The sequence below is a fragment of the Vipera berus genome (genome assembly GCF_964194415.1).
Source record: "Vipera berus genome assembly, chromosome: 2".
NCBI classification, from domain to species: domain Eukaryota; kingdom Metazoa; phylum Chordata; class Lepidosauria; order Squamata; family Viperidae; genus Vipera; species Vipera berus.
The window spans coordinates 39,755,625-39,775,060 of NC_138203.1; the positions used below are offsets into that span (position 1 = coordinate 39,755,625).

Consider the following 19,436-nt stretch of genomic DNA (forward strand, 5'->3'; position numbering starts at 1 on the left):
CTTCAATCATATTCCAAGAAAAACCAATATGATGGAGCTCTTCACCTCAACGTTTTCAAGAGCAGTATACTGTTATAGCTAAGAAAGAATCCTGCTTTTGAGAAATTTTGGGGGGATGTTTTCTTTCCACAGATAAACTCTTACAAGATCATTATGCCAGTTGTAATATCAGCTGTCCTGATTGTAGAATTCCCATGACACGTTATTGTGGGAATTGGGGTGCTCAGTTGGCCTTTAAGATTTGTTTCATTCATTGCAAATTGAAAATGACTCTTCCTAACAATATCTCTCCTAAATCAGTTTCTGACATGATAGCATAGGAGGTTGCTTACTTCATTACATGTGAAATTGACTGTCATATTGATGGAGACATTCAAGCTCTGAACAGGCCATATGTCTATTGTTTAAATGTGAATAAGGAAGGATGGAAACAGGATATATGAAGTCCTTGCCCTCCAACCCTGCATTTTTATCATATTTAAGACTACTCAAAATAAATGAATAAAGGTTCATAGCTTGAAATAGTGAGAGGTGCTTATTTATATAGATAAGAGTCAATTGATATAAAAAGCTTTCAGAATCTAATTAACCTCCCAGTTGATCATTAGTGCTGTGACCTTTAAAAATAATTGACAGATTTTCCCCCCTTTCAATGCATTCAGACTTTCTCACCAGGTAACTAATCTTAGGTATGCTATAGAATCTACTACAAGAGAGATTTGATGCAATAATGTTTAATAAGAAAAATCAGCAAAATGAGACTCTAACATTTCTTTCAAACTTAAGGTATCACTTATGCTGCAGTGATGTGCATGAACATAGACTCTCTGTACAATCCAAATAAGGTTTGTGCCTAATGGTTTCCAGGTTGCCATTATTACTTAGTTTTAAGACTCTATATGATCCCATATAGATTTTCCCAACAACTAGTCATTAGCACAATAAAGCACTGTTAGAGATTTGTAATAACACCTGGATAAAGAAAAAAACCCTCCTACCATCATGACTAATACTATTTTGTCATATACACAGGATCCCAAACATTGGTTTAGAACAGGGCTAAATCATACTATAAAATTAACATATTGTCTAATAATATATGTCCCCCCACAATAATTATATAATGTATATGAAGAGTTTTTAATAATATAATGAGCAAGACAGAAAGAAGCAGTGAGACATCTGACAATACTGACTTCTCCATCTGCTGCTGCTGCTGCTCCTACTATCTGCTGCAAATGTTCTGATGTGATATTGACTCTGCATGACCATGATCACTCAGCTGGTACCAAATTTTGCAGAAATTAGGAAGATTTACCGTCAAGTAAATATGTTTAGAAATAAATGTTTCATCATTTATGAAAACATAAGCATGAGATAGAAATAATATGGAGTTACCCTCACATTACATATCCATTTTAATTTATCTTAGTTGCTTGCAAATTCTTAACTTCCTTTTGTGACCCTGTCACAAAAATTTATTTAAATGCAATTCCTATGTGTTTGTCAAGGAATACAGTGTAACTATTCTGTAGAATGTATCAAAATAAATATTTAGTTTATGAGATGCCATCCAGGACTACAACTGATAACAATGACAGGATTCTCCATTGTCTCAAGGCTTTGCAGCATTTTAGATTTATTCTCTGAAAGATGTATGAACATAGCATCTGTCTGCAACCTGTTAAAATAGTATGTGAAACTAGGAAAAGGAATGGTGATTTAAGATGTTCTGGACACATGCAATCTTTATGCTGATTTCAAAATATTGTACAATCCTGTTTAATACACTAACAAACTTTTTTAAAGTATATGAATGGGAAAAATGGCAGTGCTGGGCAAACTAGTTTTCTTTCAGTGAAATTTCTTATTACTCATCTTCTTATTGAAGAATCATGATTAATTTTCTTAGTACCTCTACATTCCTTGACTGGAGTTTGAAAACAAATGCTATATCCTCAAATAACCTCTGATTTTAATTTTATATCCTGTGCTGAAAATAGAGTTTAAACACGCTTTTCTAGTTTAGATGTAAGATTGAAGTAATACTATCTGGTATATAGGAAGGAACAAATAACAGAGCATATAGTGCCATAGTTTATTACATGAAGATTATTGGTTTGACCTAATATTAGTTCACTAATCCATAGAGCAAAATAGATCAGTAATTTTATTACCTTGCGACATTGTTGGGAGGTATTTAATTGTTGGGAGGTATTTAACATTTACATGGTGGGTTAGTGAAGGCCACCTAATAATCTTATGACTAAATTTGTTTGATTGGGAACATTTTCCTAATACTCCATACTTCTAGCCACTCGATTATAGCAAATCTCAATTCAGCAATTCTGTTACAAAAGAACAATGTTTAAAGTACTGTTTTCATTTTTTCTTTATGTTCTGCAATGCAATTCCATTAAGATCATTTAGATACCTGGCACTAATTTCAGTGGAAGCCAGCCTGCAATCATGGAGAATATAATAATTTTTATTGTGTTCTTTTATTAGATTTTCAAAGAATCTGAATTTAACCTGATTTGGTCTCTCCCAAGGAAAGATATAAGACTGAACAAAGATAAAAACTGATTTTTTTCCTCTTGATTTGAGCCAAACTCTGGTCATTGAATTAACATGCAATCTCTTATCTCCTTTTTGAGAATATAAACAAAAATTGCTGTACAGAAGGTCTAGATACTAATCCTAGGGTTTAAGTAATGTAGATCTTCCACCCCCCACAAAAATAATATTTTTTAATTAGAAAACAACAAAGATGTGAATGCAAACAACTGAATCTAATTACTATACTAACAGTTAACCTTCTAAAATTGATTGGTTTAATGATTCTTAGTCAAATTCAGTGTACTTCCTTTAGGGTTGTTCTGCTGCTAAATTGCACATTAGAAAGAAATGTGCCAATAAAAACATTTTTTGTAAATTCTGGCAAAATGTTAAGTTCCTTATGTCTATGGAGATTTTCAATCATTAAGTCATGGTTGTCCCAAAGCTTTTTGGATGAGAAGTGAAATATTTTCAAAAAACAAAACAAAACAAGAAAGTCCAGTTTAGAGTGAAGTTCCTTAGTTATTTTAGTGAAAGATTATGGTAAGAGTCTTTTCTTTTGTCCATGGATTAAAATTGTATTTTGAAAAGAAACAAAAAAAGAGTATTTTGTAGAATTCCTCTCTTTCTCTGACTTCGTGATCAGAAAATGAATTGGGGCTAATGATATTTTTATTTTTAAAGGTAGGAGAATTTTTTTTCTTAGAGACAGGCATAGGTTGTTTGGAGTCCCTTTATAGATGGGTGTTAAGTAAATGCTAAGTAATTAAATAAATAAATCTTTAACCTGTAGACCCTATACCTGAAACATCTAGAGACTAAATTCTGAATTTTCCTGCATCTTTTTTTATTCCTTGCCTTTTGTGGAGTACTGATTAACAGTTCAGGACAATTCAAAAGCTGGGTCATTCTTCTGTGTCATTAAAATAATAATAAAACTAAATTGTCTTAATAAAAAGCATGGATAATAACATACTTATTTGTTAGGAACAATTGCTCTTGGAAGCAAGCAATTAAAAATACATTTATTGTTGTTTATTTGTAATTCCTACATGCAGTTCCCATAAATGTGGTTTGCTGTGGATTTGCACAAAGGCAATCCACCAGGCCATTCTATTAAATACTAAATTAACAAATTAAAACCTTAGAGATGACATTCATATCATCAACATGTATGCATTTGGACACTTGAATCCCATAGAAATTAAACTTATAGATATAAAATATTTATCTGTAAGAATGCAGAAGGTCAGTTAAATAATCACAAGATGAAAGTGATCCATTTTCTGCTGTCTTGAAAAAGAACTAAAAATAAAAAACCCACCCTGCACAAGAAAAATACCACATTCCTGATGTGAAGAATAGTCCCTTTATTTGATGATACAAGTTGCCTTAAAAGGCTCATTCTTAAGTATAATTGATGGAACAATTCTAAACTGCAATTGCAGTATCCTGACAAGCCTGAACTTGCAAGACAGCAATGAAGGAATAATCTTCACTGTACTTCCTGTTGGTTCATTTCCTTAGAATAATCTCGTCCACAATGGGAGAGAGCAGTCTTAAGCCAGGCCACACATACAGCATCGTTTTTTTCCAGACTGTAGATATGGTAGAGAAACATCTCATCTTCCTTTTTGCCTATTATTCCAACCTTATTTGGACAAGGTCAACCTTAAAGCTGGGTAAAGAAGCAGAAGGGGAAATTTAGCACCTGACTACTATCAAAAATCTGGGTTTCATTTTTCGTCTTGGAGGGTTAAATCTGTAATGGTAAAGGTTTTAATACATTATCCTAGCAGCCACAGAACTGCATAGGATTGGCAGTGCAGAGTTTTGTCTTTAAATACATCTTTTACTGAGGTATTTAAATATTGAAAAGATGACAATTCTTTGTTCTACACCAAGACATGTACTCAGATATTTTTTGTGTACAAAGCTGCCTGCCTCTTCAGCTTTTGTTTTCTTGCTTCATTGTACTGGCAACAGTGATGCTAATTATCAAGTAAAACAATATAATTATACTGAAGATTTTTTTGGCTAATGTAAAGATTCTTCCCCCCCCAAACACCCCCACATACTGCAGAACTATTTCCTCTGACCCTGAAACACTGCTGAATCCGGAATGACCTCTGCACTCTATATTTCGTTCTGAATATAGAAAATCACATCCTTTCAAGTTAGTAAGCTATTTTAGCAGCTACCAAGCCATATGGTAAAGAACAATACAGCAAGCCTTTTGTATCACTTTTGTGTGATTACTGTTTAACTGTTTAACTATTCTAAAAGGATTGTCAATGTGTTCTTATAACTACTGCTTTTTTGCTTATAGAGAGTCCAAAACGTTTGCTGACATAAATTAATAAACAGCCACAGCTACAGATACACAGAATTGTGTATTATACATTTGTCACCAAGCAGATGACATACATCTTTTCTCAGGAAGTACTTCTGTTTGTCCTTGACCGTTTACCAATATCTTTATTTCTTACATTTAACCATTTCTTTCTCTTAGAAATAATTTTAAAAAATCCATCAGCTTCAGACAAAAACAAAATAGATCTGTACTATAAAGGACATAAGAGGAAAGTAGTTGGAGTTATCACCAAGGCTACATTATTCAATAGTTGTAGGTGAACATCCTATGGCTGCAAAGAGAGCCTGCCTACAGGATTAACATTCACACAGCCTGCTGCTAATGACAAGAGTCTGATGTGATGAGGAATCAAGAAGAGAAAATGAAAAATGAAAGAATCTCTGTACCAAAGATTTTTGAAATAGAGAAGATTATTAGTATTCAAAGAAATCTAGGGACACTAATCTAGATCAAAGAGTGTAGAGATTTTTAGGATCGAAATTACATCTGATAATCTTAATTTTTTAAAAAGGTTTTTTGAAATGGTGGATGTTGTTTATTAAAGTAAGGCACTTGCAGAAAGTATTCCATGAAATATCCTGTTACAATGAACATATTAATCATTCTGCAATTACCTTCCATGTATAGTGGCATGTTTTGTTCCTGTACCTGCACTTCTATTTTGAAATTATTTAGCATAACTAACTTCAACATTTCTAATCAACTGTTTCACACAATAGTAACATTTCATTCTATTGCCATAAACACCTCTTCTGAGAGAGATTTCTTCTACTAGTTATAAAATGGCAACAAGGGATGGAGATGGCAAATTCCTGCAGTCAGATAATTCATAATAGAAAATGTCAACCCACATGGGTTGGGCAAGATAAGGTTCCTGTTAGTCAGAGTGGTCTACCTCATCAAGAAAGATCATATTGTTTTATTAATATGCTATTATCAAGGAATTTCATGAATAGAATCTTCTCTTATAGGTTGCTAGTGAAGAACTGAAGGAAAGAAAGAGTATTTTAATGGTCCACTGTAAATGTTAAGAATAGCTCCTAAGAATCCACAGGAAGGCCTATAACAGTAATTTATTTACATTTTTTTCTTCCAGAAGTTGACTGAAAGTATAAATTTATCCAACTTTAGTAATCATCAAATTTTTAGTAGTTACTTTTATTGCTTAAAAACATTGTCTATAAATTTAGTAGAAAACTAGAATATCAGTTTGTATTTGCATTGGAATTTTTGGAAGTTTGGTTGGACTTCACTTACTGCTTTTGCAGGATTATTTGTGCATTTCTGTGTTTGCATTGAAATGCAGAATCAGAAATACAAGTAGCTACCAGACATGCACTTAAACTCTGGCTCCACTGAAATCAGCAGCAAATTCTTTAAGATTGTTACAATAAAGTATGCATTTGTTTAAGAACCATAAGGCTTCCTGGGATGGCTCAACTCTGTTTACTTCTTTGTTTAAGATAGTTATAAGATTCCAAAGTAAATTGATGACAGCAAGCAAAAAATTAGAACACATTTGAAAATCAATGCTATTATTCTCTTCAGAACAACAAAATAATATACCGATCAATATGTATGAGGTAAATTTACCAAAAGCTTCCTTTACTTGGATGGTTAGACTCGTAAATTATATTTCACTTGGTAGAGCATTACAAAATATATTGGAGGGTATATCTTTAAATATGGATCCATGGTTTTAAAAATTTGTGAGATTGTATTTTATAAGATGAAAGCCAAGTGAACTAACAAAAAGAATGCACTAAAGTAGGAGAGTGTTTTATTATGAACTGAACTAGCTCAGGTAATCATCACATAGAAAATGAAATCAGTTACAAACTAGTATATCACATTATAGGGAAAGAAACCCTCCTTATTCAGTATAATTCTTACCTCGACAATATCTGAATTCGTTCGACTCTCATGTGGTTCATTGTATTCTGTATACTTCAGCAACACCTTGTCCATATCAGTGCTGGCATACTGGAAAAGTTTATTGGTGCTGTTGAAGATTATGAGAGCAATTTCACAGTCGCATAGAACACTCAACTCATAAGCCTTCTTCATTAACCCAAATTTCCTCTTCGTAAAAGTCACCTAAAATAAACAATAAAGGTAGAAATCAGGTTTCTGATTTGGGTTCTTTCTAAATTGCTTTAAATCCTGGATTCTAACAAGTGGAGTGCATAATATCAGTGCAGAGGGCAAATATATACAGAATAGAATTCATTACTGGTCAGTGTGGTTGGACACACAAGGAATTTGTCTATGGTGCATAAGCTCTCAGGGTACATACAAGTAATAGTAATATATATATAATGAACAACTAACTGAAGGAAGGCTTGAATGACATTCATTAATCTGGGCATCATCTTTACAGATTTAAACTTGAACATTCTATATAATAATGCAATTCAAAATACGTAATACATAATGTCACCTTTAATGTTGTCCTTACATCAGCTATTTCATATATTGTTAATTTTCTATACTTTTAATTTTCATTTACTATAATCTAGTTTTTTGCTTGTAAACCTACCAACATTTAAATTTGTAATTCATTATTCTCTATAGAGAACTTCATATATACGTTCTTCCTTGTGTCAAATAACAGAGTGTTTAAAAAGGACTGCTTTCTAAATATAAAATATTAATGTTTTCTTCATCAGGCACTGATTATAATATACAAATCTAACAGGTTTCTGATGTAATCAAATCAAACCTATAATGTTATGGCTAAGGAACTAGTTACATGCTTTGAGGCTACTTAATTAGTTCTAGTTTCTATCAGTTCTTTAATGCTATCAATAAGAATATCTGCATGTGTTTCTATAAAGCATAAAACACTCCAATATGCATTATTCATAAAGGTGTGTTTTAATCTTCTTATAGGCCTAATGCATGCTAATGCAACTGCAACCTGCCATAAAATATCTTTTAACCATGCTATGGAAAACGTGACATGAAATCCATTTCATGTCACCAGCCAGCCCATCTCAAAAATGTATCTAGTTCCGGACTTCCGGTGGCTCCGCGGCGCCGGAGACAGCCTTCCCGGGCTGCCCGCCGCTCAGCTGTGTGATTTTTCGCCTGAAACAGCGCCGATCAGCTGTTCGGGCGAATTTGAAGCCCCCTCCTCGGGAGAAGAGGAGGGGGTGAGCCCCCAGGTAGGGGTTGAGTTCTCCGGGGCCGCCTGAGCTTGGAGCTTGGGCGGCTGAAGGATCGAACTCCCCCGCAGCCTGGGCTGCTCCCAGCTGGCTAGCGTCTCTGCTCCGGACTTCATGGAGCAGAGCCAGGCGTCTGCGACCATCCCTGCTTGAAGGAGAGACTATGAAAGGAAAAAAGCAGGCAGAGCAGTACAAGAGGGAAAGATGAAGAGATGAAGAGGATTATTTTATTTCACTCTCGAGCTTGATGGACTTTGCTTAAAACTTAAAGTGAAAGTGCGTCACAATTGTAAGTAAAAGATGGCGTCTAAACCTCCCCCTAGAACTTTTTGGAGTGCTGGAAATTCTCCGGTGCAACAACAATCATTACTGCAGGCGTTGCATTCTCCAGATGTATTGACATCGAAGGATCTTGAAAAACATACCCAGTTAATTTTGGAGTCAATGGGTGTTAAATTTGCACAGATGGAGGAGAAATTGGAGAAATTGGAGCAGAGAATGGAAGAAAGGATGGAACAGAAACTCAGAGAGATGAAGGTAGACATTTTGTCCTCAGTGCATAAAGTAGCTAAATGTGTGGAGGTGCTGGATGACAAAGTGGAAGAACTGACTCAAAAGAACGCTATATTAGAAGCAAAAGTATTGGAAATTGAAGATTTAAAAGACAAAATGGATAGCGAACTGAGTCTGGCTCAATTTTACCAGATGCAGTTTGCTGTTAGAATTAGAGGCCTAAAAGAGAATATTAAGGAAGATTTAAAGCAGCTGGTTTCTGAGGCTTTTGAGGTGGTATTGAATCATCCAGCATCTGAAATAAAACAAGGCATGGACAAAGTGTTTCGTGTGAACTCGTGGATTGCTAAACAGAGAAAGTTGCCTAGAGATGTGGTGGTTTATTTTGTAAAAAGGGAAATTAGAGATGAAGTTATACAAGCTGCCTATGATTCTAAAGTTGTGATTGCTGGTCAAGAAGTTTTGGTTCTAAAAGAAATTCCTCCAAAGATTTTAAACAGAAGGAAGGACTTTATATTTCTTGTGCAAGAGCTCAAGCAAAGAGATATAAGGTTCAGATGGGAGATCCCAGCTGGGTTGAGCTTCATGTATGAAGGCAAAAGGTACTGTTTGGGTACTGTGAAGCAAGCGCATGATTTTTACAACAATGTCTTAAAAGCAACCCCATCAACACTTTTGGAAGCTGTAGAGGGATCTGGAGAAGGAGAACATCAAGAGGATGAAGATGGACAGATAGACGAGAAAGGTACAGGAGGAGATCAAGCTGCAACTCTTTTGGATGATCCTGGAGAACAGAGGGTGACGCGTGCTGCCTTAAAACGCTCAAAAAAGATAAGAAAATAGGACTAGTAGAAATCTATGGAACTTCCACAACATACTGATAGTCAAGTGGTAGTTGTGTTTTTAAGAGTTTTGGGATGATATGTATGGTAACAGAATCTTTAATTTGGAATTAATGGACAATTTACTACAGAGGAAGAGGAAGAAAGTTTTGTGGGTTAATGTGGGTTAATTTGTGTAAGAACTATCTATTATAGCCTATTTTGGCTAGAGAGGTTAATAGGGATAGGTGCTTGTGATGTGTAAATGAGAATATGTTTAGGAAATAGTGAATTGTGGAAGAACATAGATGGGAATGACGCTAGTTTTCTTTTATTTTAGTTCTTTATACATATTTAGTATTATTAAGGATTGGTTTACTCCATATAAGCTAGAGAGTGATGGATTTTAGAGTTTATAATTGTTAGTATATGATTGTTTATGATTGCTTTTTAGATATATACCTTGTATTTTGCTCTGGGAAGTCGGGGGGGGGAGGGGGGGAGGAGGGGAAGTAGGGGGGGGAGGCAGGGGAGGGAGGAGGGAGAGGGGGAGGGGGGGGATAGGGGGGAGGTAGGGAGGGGAGGAGGGAGGGGGAAGGGGGGTTTTCTAAAGGAAAACTGCATTTTAAAACTTTTCAATAAAAAAAAAATGTATCTAGTTCCCTGTTCTTTGCAAACTGATACTTTACAATATAAACAAACTACATTTGCATCTGATAGATTATTTCTATTGATTTTTTACTAAATAGATGCAGGTCTAAAATAATTTTCAAATGAATTCATATATTACTACATTGTATTCAGATGAATACACACAAGTTTATCTACTATTTCTTTAACCAGAACAGTAGTATTTAACATAAATTTGCAATAATATTCACATTAACTATCAAATTTGCTGAACTGCATCACATTAGTATTGATCTACAAGCCAACAGATATATAATGATCTGAGTACATATCTGAGTAATGCTAGTGGAGTAAATCAGCATAACTCTGTGGAATTTGAACTATTTCAATAGGATTCCTTGAAAAGAGTGTAGGTTCTAAAAATAATGCAATACTTAATTAGTTCAGTGCAGAGCTCATGAAATCAAATTGCACTTTGTCAAAGAAATTGGTAAAATATAGCCATGTAGTACCAGTATGCATGTTTATAGTCATTTTGAAATTAATGTTATTTCAAGCTGGACTTTTCTTTGTAAAACATGAAAATATTTTTTTCCAAGGTTATGAGTTTGTGGATAATTTGCTCTTTTTTAAAAAGGGAAATAGCCTAGACCCTAAAATATGGATTGGGCTGGATATATAAGTCCCATACACTGTTACTGCATTTGAAACTATTTTCAATGAAACTTGCAGACCACAGTACTGGAAGAAGACTGTCTGTATACAGAATCATTTCTGTTGAAGAAAACCTCAGAATTTAGCATATTAAACATTTTCACCATCAAAAGTACATTTTGGAACAGAAATATCTATAAGACCACTGTGTTTACAGTTAGGTGTTTCTGAATATTGAAGCTGACCACATGAATGTGCTACATAGCACATACTAATCATCATGAGATTTGTTGTAGACTTTTGCAAATGATTTCTTTTCATTAGGCTATAATTTAAAACAATGACAGAATTACTAAAACATTTTATTTCTTTTTTTTTTTAAAAAAGATTAAAATGTAATCCTAATTGCTCAGAATATGATTCATTAGCATTTTCCCCGGGTGCATTATATGATGATATTACCATTGTTCACCAAGATATAAAACTAGTTTTATGCATCACTGTTTCTAAAGTGAAATAATTTTTACTATTCATTTAAAATATGCCCCTCACAGTTAAAAATTTCAGACTTCTTTGCACTTAGCATAGTATCATCATAAATCATTAATTTCTTATACTTTTACAATAAGCTGTCATAGGAATGAATCTATTCTTTTCATGTTAGTGAAAGTTCAAGACTTAAGAAATTATTAAGAGTATCATGAAAGATATTTAATTTTTTCTTTTTCATTATTCAACTGCTAAAACAAAGTATATTAGGTTTTTAATGTATGTGATTTATAAAAACAAAAAACAATATTATGTACTTTTAAATAATACATTGATTTCTCTACTCTGCTAAATTAATTATTCAACTAATTAATTAAAATCAGTCTCTTGTCTCGGTTCAAGTCATCTTGAATCTGAAGATATGCAATTTTGTCCTCATTAATAAAGTTTTAAATAATTGAAATTATCTGCATGAAAACCCTGAAATATCTTTCTAGCTCTAGCAATACCTCTTTCTACCATATTTGTCTGTAATATTTAGTTCCACAAATAACTCTTAACAATAAAGACGATTATCTAATTCCACATAGGAATATTAGTGTTTACAGGAAATGCTGAAATGATAACCTTTCTCATTGCCTTTGATATCAGATGTCCTGGGACTGAATCCTTGGTATCAGAATTTATTCCATGAATAGTAAACAACAACTGCTATGGTCTTTTGGCATTAGTTGTGCTAAACTAGAATGGATGAGAGTTGCAGTCAAAAGACTTCAATGGCACTAAACCGCTTAACCCTATTACAGAATAATGTTTCTGTGTCCTTGGGATGAAAATGAGTTTTTATACATTTTTTTCTGCAATGACCTTTTTTCCCCTTTGTGGTGAACAGACTATAAATCAGACTACCCAAAACATACATAGTCAAACAGCAAATCGTTCATAGCCCATTATTTTTAGTGATTCCAAAATTTGGAACTTTATTACTTATGTACAACCTTCTTGATCCTTTATGACTATTGCTGAGCATATTTACACATATTTATAGAGTTACCATAGTTATCGCACACGCATGCGTGCACACACACACACATGTATGTATGTATCTGAATATTGCATGCAAAATTTCCAGTGCATTAGAAGGCTGAAGTGTCTTTTCATGCCTTCTAAAAATATCTTTCAAATCATTTTCAGCAATTAGCCTTTTCAAGTATAATTAATAATAATTTCAGATAATCTCAATCCAGCCATGAAAATCTTACTATCAACCTGTGCCCTAAAAATTGGTAAACCAGATATCTAATTGAATTTATAAGTTACTATGGTGGCTGACTGCTTTATATCCTAGTTGCCACCAACTAGTGGAGACAGGTCACAAAATACTATTGTTGTTATACTTATTATATCCTATTTCAATGGTTATAGGTGAAGCTATTAAATTATAACATAATATAGGTTTAGTGCCAATCAACAAATTGTTTAATATTTTTATCTGTGTAAATTAACTTGTTTTAACTCATGGATTCAAGTAACAACATCTGGCATTAAACCCAAAGCTCTCCATTAGGTTGGGGTGTTTTATGGTGGCAATGATGTCACTGCAATAGGAATAAGGCAATGAGTAAACTAGCCTATACTTCAAGAGCGACAAGGGTGCTAGGCAATCATCAACTGAGTAGTTGCACTGAAAGGGCTCTCAACAGAGGAGGAGGGATACAACATTATCTATCTCCAGTCTCAACACAGTCCTTTCAACAGTTCCAAAAAGGCTCCATAACCATTTGCACTAATCAGGTGACCTTGAAGACACAGATACTGTAAACCTCCAGGTAGCCTCAATGACTCTAAAAGAATGCAAATGACCAGTTGTCTGAAAGGAGTGTAAATCCTTTCATTCCTATCATCCAGTCAGAGATGAAGAAGCTTCTTGGATGAGAAATGAAATGTCTTCAAAGAAAAACATAAAAGTCCAGTTGCCTTGTGAAAAAGCATCTTTGAGACAACTATGACCTGGATGACTGAGAATCTCCAAATACATTCCTGTTCTAGTTGCTTTACATTTTTATTCCTTCAGATGTGTATCTTTGATTTTTCTCCAGAATTCTTTTTAAATTCAAATAATCTGTACAATAATCTGTTATTCAAAAACAGGGTGCTGAAATTCTTAAATTTAAATTTTCAATTATCACAAAATAAAATTATCCCTTGGAATACACTAAAAGCAAAATCTGAGGTGTGTTGCAACACCATCCCTTTGAGAGGCATTTCAGATTCCAGCAAATGCCTTCAGTAACTAGAGAGAGTCTATTTCTCAATATTCCATATAATATGTGCTTCTACCCTTGCTGTAAGGAAATTATAGAAGATGTTATCATTATATTATATGGATATACTCCAACTTCAGCATTTGGAAATAACCAGGAGCCCCTCTTGGTAAAAAAATCATTTTCATCTGATTCATGTAAAATTGAATATTTAATGAATTTAGACAAGGAGACATTATTATGGAAATTAGCAAGATTTTCACTGGGTGCTGCTAAACAGAGAGAATATTTTATCAAATCTTTTTAATGTTTTTTTAATATTTTATTTGTTGTGATAACATTGTTTTAATATTTTTACTTGTACTTATTTGCTATATGCCTGAAGTTCAGGTTAATAGCTGTCCAAATTTGCTTTACTGTGCTTTACTATGGTTTAATATTTCTCAACCCATTTCGAGAGATAAACCTTAATTTGCTTTTGAGACATTTATCTGCAACTTTTTTTCTATATAAAGTAGTTTTAAATTATATTTTTATTGTCTTAACAAGAATAGGGAGATTTATTTATTTATTTATTTATTTATTTATTTATTTATTTATTTATTTATTTTATTTTATTTTATTTTAATTCCATTTATATCCCGCCCTTCTCCGAAGACTCAGGGCGGCTTACAAGCATAGCAGTAGCCTTCATTCTATGTATATGCCTGCTTATTAGGGCTTTCGCCCCCCCCCAAGCGGCATTATTACAAAGTCAGCTTAATTGCCCCCAACAATCTGGGTCCTCATTTTACCTACCTCGGAAGGATGGAAGGCTGAGTCAACCTTGACTCATTGATCTCATTGATCTCATTGATCTCATTGGAGCTATTTGTGCCTTGATTATGATTAGTGAGAGTAATGTGTACTAAAACTAATATGGGTTCACATGTTATGTGAATAACTTGAGTGAAAATAAAATATTTTCACAAAAAGCGAGTTTTTCTAAAATATAAATACAGAGATACAAAATGATCCTTCTTGTGTAAGAATTGAAAATGGACAAACTAAAATGTTTATTTGTAATGAACTGTTTTCCGATCTGATTCTGTGCCATATAACAGAACTTTGTAGAACATGACAAAATTGACTTCTTCCACCTAGAAGCCATCCCATCAATTTGTGGTACCAAAAAAGGAATGGCATTTAGCCATTGTTTATGTTTAACTAAAATTATAGTTGAAATTCTGTGCCACTCCTAGCTGTAAATGGCTTAGTGTAGGAGCAAAAATTACGGGTGGAAGGTAAAAGCCACAAATCCACTTACTACGTCATCCACTTTTGTGGTGATAAATTATGATACAGAACTATGTTGCTTTTATGGCTGTTGTCCCTCCTCTTTTCCCTTCTCAGGATATTTCTGTCTCTCTTTTAAAAATTTAGTAAGCTGGCAAAATAATTATGACCCTCTTATAATAACAGTGTTGGTATCCACCACAGATACAAAGAAAGAACAGGCTTGCTGTGACCCCTTTTATTTCACCATACAAACTAAATAAGCGATTATTTAATTTTTTTTTATCCTGGGATTTTCTAGAAATCCTAACAAAATTGTTATGAATAATTATTTAATGTTAACACATCTATTGCTACAGTTTTCCATTATTCCACTGCACATAGAAATGGAAATACAACAAATACAAATATACTATGTAGAAATAATAGACAAGTTTGATGCTAATTATACTTGACATTTTAAAAATCTTTTAAAAAATGATTTTTGAATATCTTCAAAAAAACCTGAATTTGTTGCTCCTGATGAAGTTAATCACATTTTTAGTTATAATCATCTGGGTCTAACATTATATCTATTAAAAACCAAATATCCTCCCAAAACTCCTTATAGCTCTTATATTATTTCAGTTTTCCAGCCCAAAATTGCTGGTGCTTCTGCATATTTTTTCTAGAGAAGTATGTAAAGCAGGGCTCCCCAGTCCACGTCCATGGACTGGCACCAGGTTGTGGCAAGCCAGAAACCAGGCCATGCAAACAAGCGAAGCCCCATCCGCAGGATACAGGCAGCACACAAAACCACACCCCCTCCAGTTCATGGAATAACCTCTCTCCACAGAACCAGTCCCTGGTGCCCAAAAGATTGGGGGCCGCTGGTCTAAAGCACTTAGGTACAATTATCTTCCATGCAAACTGTCAGCAGTTTTCTTGTAGTAAAAGTCTCCAAGCTAAATCTCTTTTTCTATCTTCCCTTTACTATTTGTGTGTTTCAAATCATGTCTGAACAAAGATTCTCTTGCATCCAAGTTTATGATTACGCTCAGTAGCAGTGATAAGCTGAAGCATCACTGGAGGGTTTTCCCTTGACAAATCTTCTTTTGTATCATGGCCAGATAGAACCCACTGAATGAAAGGACCTTTAAAAAGAGCAGCCAAGGACAGTTCATCACCCTCCTGCTATTTTCCTTATAATCCTTCAGTATTATTTACAGGGACAAGACAGGACTGAGAGAAACTGAAAACAGAATCATTGTCCTTGACAAAAGTGTGCTGATCCACAACTGGTTAAAATGGAGCTGCAGTACAGATGCTTTCAAGTTGTGGTTCTAATGTGAACTACCCCCATTCATTCCCAAGCAAGCTGGAAAAAAAAGATTTGAAATATTAAGATGATTGAGTATCACTAACTTCAGTGGGATTGAACAAACTTAAATCTAAATATGCTATTGAGCTGGGTTGAGGATTGGGAAGCAGAATAAAAGAGAGCACAGCTTCCTGGACTACCATGAAACTATAACTATGTAAGACTAGTAATGAAGAAGAGAGCTAATCGAACTACAGTTTTACTGTAATACTTTTCACACCACAGATCTTACACTTCAAATATAGGATTGGATATTTTGTAAGCACATTTCCTTTTAACAATAGCAGACAAAAGGACAACTCGGTATATAAACTGGCATTGTAAGTAACTTAACAATAATTAGCATCCCCTTTCTTGAATACATCTGAAAACAATTTTATTTCTTTGCAAGTTGGATCCTCAGAACAGCAGTTCTGAACTTTACTGCGTGACAGGAATATCTTTGATTATATTTCATTCTGTTTCACTCTCTGCACTGTATTTTGTTAGTCCTAAAGTAAACATGGTGGATAGTTTTGAGAATCATATAAGAAAACTTTCTTTCTGCAACAAACTATATGCTGCTTAATGTTACACGATAGTGCAGAAGAATTTGTCTGATGCATTGTAATAAACAATAAGACTATACTTTAGCCACAAAATGCTAAGACACTTCGGCAAATATAAATACATGTTTGGGTTGAAAACATGTTTACTAGTTAAAACAAAGCTAAAATGTTCATGAGGTAAAGGTCAGAGAATATTTCATTCCCTACCGAGCAAATGGTCAGGAAGCACATTTGTCTCCATTTCCTGTCAAAACAGGAAGAGTGCAACTTCTTCCTCCACACAATGACTTTAGTTTTGCTTCCCACCTCCAGCTCTTATTCCCTGAGGGCCTTCCAAACGAATCCTTAAAAGACAGACATAATTGTTTCTTTGGCTTGCTTGTTCTAGTCTTTGACAACTCATTGACATGGTTGCTGTTTACATTCTTCTTTGTACTGAGAATTAAGAGCAATGTAATCTATATATATAATTCATTCTAAAATTATGCTTCAAAACAGTTTATCAGTCAAGGATTCCTGTTCCATGGAGCCCCTGGATCCTGGTATCAATTAGCACCCCCTTTTTCAACAAACAAAATTTCTGTACCTCAAGGAGAACATTTGGAATTTGGCTTCACTAGGAATAAATAAAGATGAGCAAATTTCTAACAATGAAAAGTGGGATTTTTTTCTAAGCATGTCTTAAATTTTCAGTATATTTATTTTGATAATTGTTATTTGAATATAAGCACGAACAAAGAAATACTAGAATCATAGCTATAAGATCATATTTAAAAAAAACTTCTATCTCAACTGTGCAATAGAATACTACTATTAAGATTTTTTTCCTAAAAATTCTGTTTGAGAAAAAGAACAAGTTACAATTCTCATCTTTCATTTAAGTACAGAACTAGTACAGAAAAAAATGTTATTTTTATAAAATATGGAAACTTGTATTATATTTTACTAGCATGAATTTTCATATGTAAAAATAATCAGCATTAATATGTGATAGTAAACTGACTGTGAAAAAAATGAGATTGTTGTATCTGTATACAAAGCCTTCTGGCTTTTTACACATATGTGTGTTTGTGTGTGAATAAGCAAATATGCTGGTGTAAGCTGCTTGATAATTTCATGTTGCTTAACTATTACTTTCAGAATCTTTCACTATGGCATGTTGGGTGGGTCCCTAGAAGTTGTAGCTCAGTCACATCTGAAAAGCCATATGCTGCATATTGTTTTACAGTCTTCTATTTAACTTGCAAGATACTACACTTATGAGATTTGACCATTTTAATTTCTATTGATGAAAATATACATGTTTAATATTAAAACCAAAAACATATATAAAAAATTAATTAATGAGCTTGAGTTTGTTTCAAATCATGAAATACAATCAACCACTGCTAAGAAAAACATTACTTACTTTTAGATTGCTCATATATATAACTGAATACATCCCCATTTTTGAAGGCACATTATTTCATGTGTAACAAGTGAATTACTGTTTTAACAGTGGCATTGCCCAGATTTCTAGATTCTTGTATTAAAATAATGAAAATATGCTGCCTGATTAATTTGGAACCATCTTTTTAATTTTGTTAAAAATATTTTGCATGTTGTTGATTGCATGAAGAAAATTAATCAATGAAACACAGCAGCTAATGTATGCACTATTGACAGTGTAGTATATAGCATTCAGTCCTATAATAAAATTGTTATAAAGATATACACGTATACCTAGAATCATAGTAGGTTGATCAACTTTATTTCTGGAAGAATCTCCCAGTTCAGTATCAGCAGAGCAGTCACAAATAGAGATTTCCATTTCATTTTTGTAAGCCACCCAGAACCATTGGGAAAAGGCAAGAATTATACATTTTCTAAATTCAGTAAATAAAAGCCAGAGGATCGTTTTGGTTTTTGTTATTATAAACACCTTATTTTCCTTTCTGTTTAATTTCAGAACCCTGTGTTTCACTATACTGAAGCAAAACTAGAGTTAACAGAAAAAATGATGTTTCTATTTTGAAATAATGCATATAATATTGGAAACAGATATCGGTTAACTGTGCGGGGAAAAAAAATCACAGGAATTGAAGAATGAATTGGAGTACCCTCTCCCAAATGGAGGGAGATTAAAATTTTAGATAAGCAACTGAACATCATATTCATTCTGGCACTTAAGATAATTTTTTTACCCTGACTTTTTAAAAAAAAAATATTACAGCCTTTAGGTCAGAGAACGCTACAATAAATATATAAAACTGATTACTGACTTCAGAACTCTGACTAAAAAAAGGGGGGGGGAATAATCAGAGACCACAACAAGGCTGGATCAGGAGGGACCAATACAGTGAATCCATATTCAGAAACCTAAGGGAGAAAGAATCAGGTTCTTTTTTAGTTTTAATATTATCTCTTTGTCTACAAGGGGAGGGGTGTCTTTTTTAAAGCAAAAACAGACAAGAAGAGCAACAAGCATGGTTCCTCTTCCATTTCCTGGATGAGCCTGACACATGTTGGATTTGCTAAAATGACTACGCAGCAAATTAATCAAACTTACGAACTGAATTCTGTACATTTGAGAAGGGGAGAGAATCCAACAAAGACACAACATTCAGAGAGCCTTTTTGTTTTTAATCTCTCTCGCTGTGGCCAATGGGATATGATTAATTAAGTCAGCCACAGGCCTGATATTGTTTTATCATTTAGGGAGGAGTGCATCAGGAACCTGCTGATTAACACTAGCTGTATTACTCTTGTAGAATGCTGAGCAAGGGAATAAGAGAGAATTTTC

The 19,436-nt window shown here is 33.8% G+C and overlaps 1 protein-coding gene across 10 annotated transcripts in view; it reads right to left on the bottom strand.

The window, feature by feature from the left end:
• The window catches only part of MEF2C (myocyte enhancer factor 2C), a 191,128-nt gene that overhangs the window by 76,723 nt on the left and 94,969 nt on the right, over positions 1–19,436 (bottom strand). For all 10 annotated transcript variants that reach the window (XM_081320825.1, XM_081320823.1, XM_081320817.1 and 7 more), the window contains one exon: positions 6,827–7,030. In XM_081320825.1, coding sequence (XP_081176951.1) covers positions 6,827–7,030 — 204 coding nt within the window. The remainder of the gene's footprint in view (positions 1–6,826; positions 7,031–19,436) is intronic.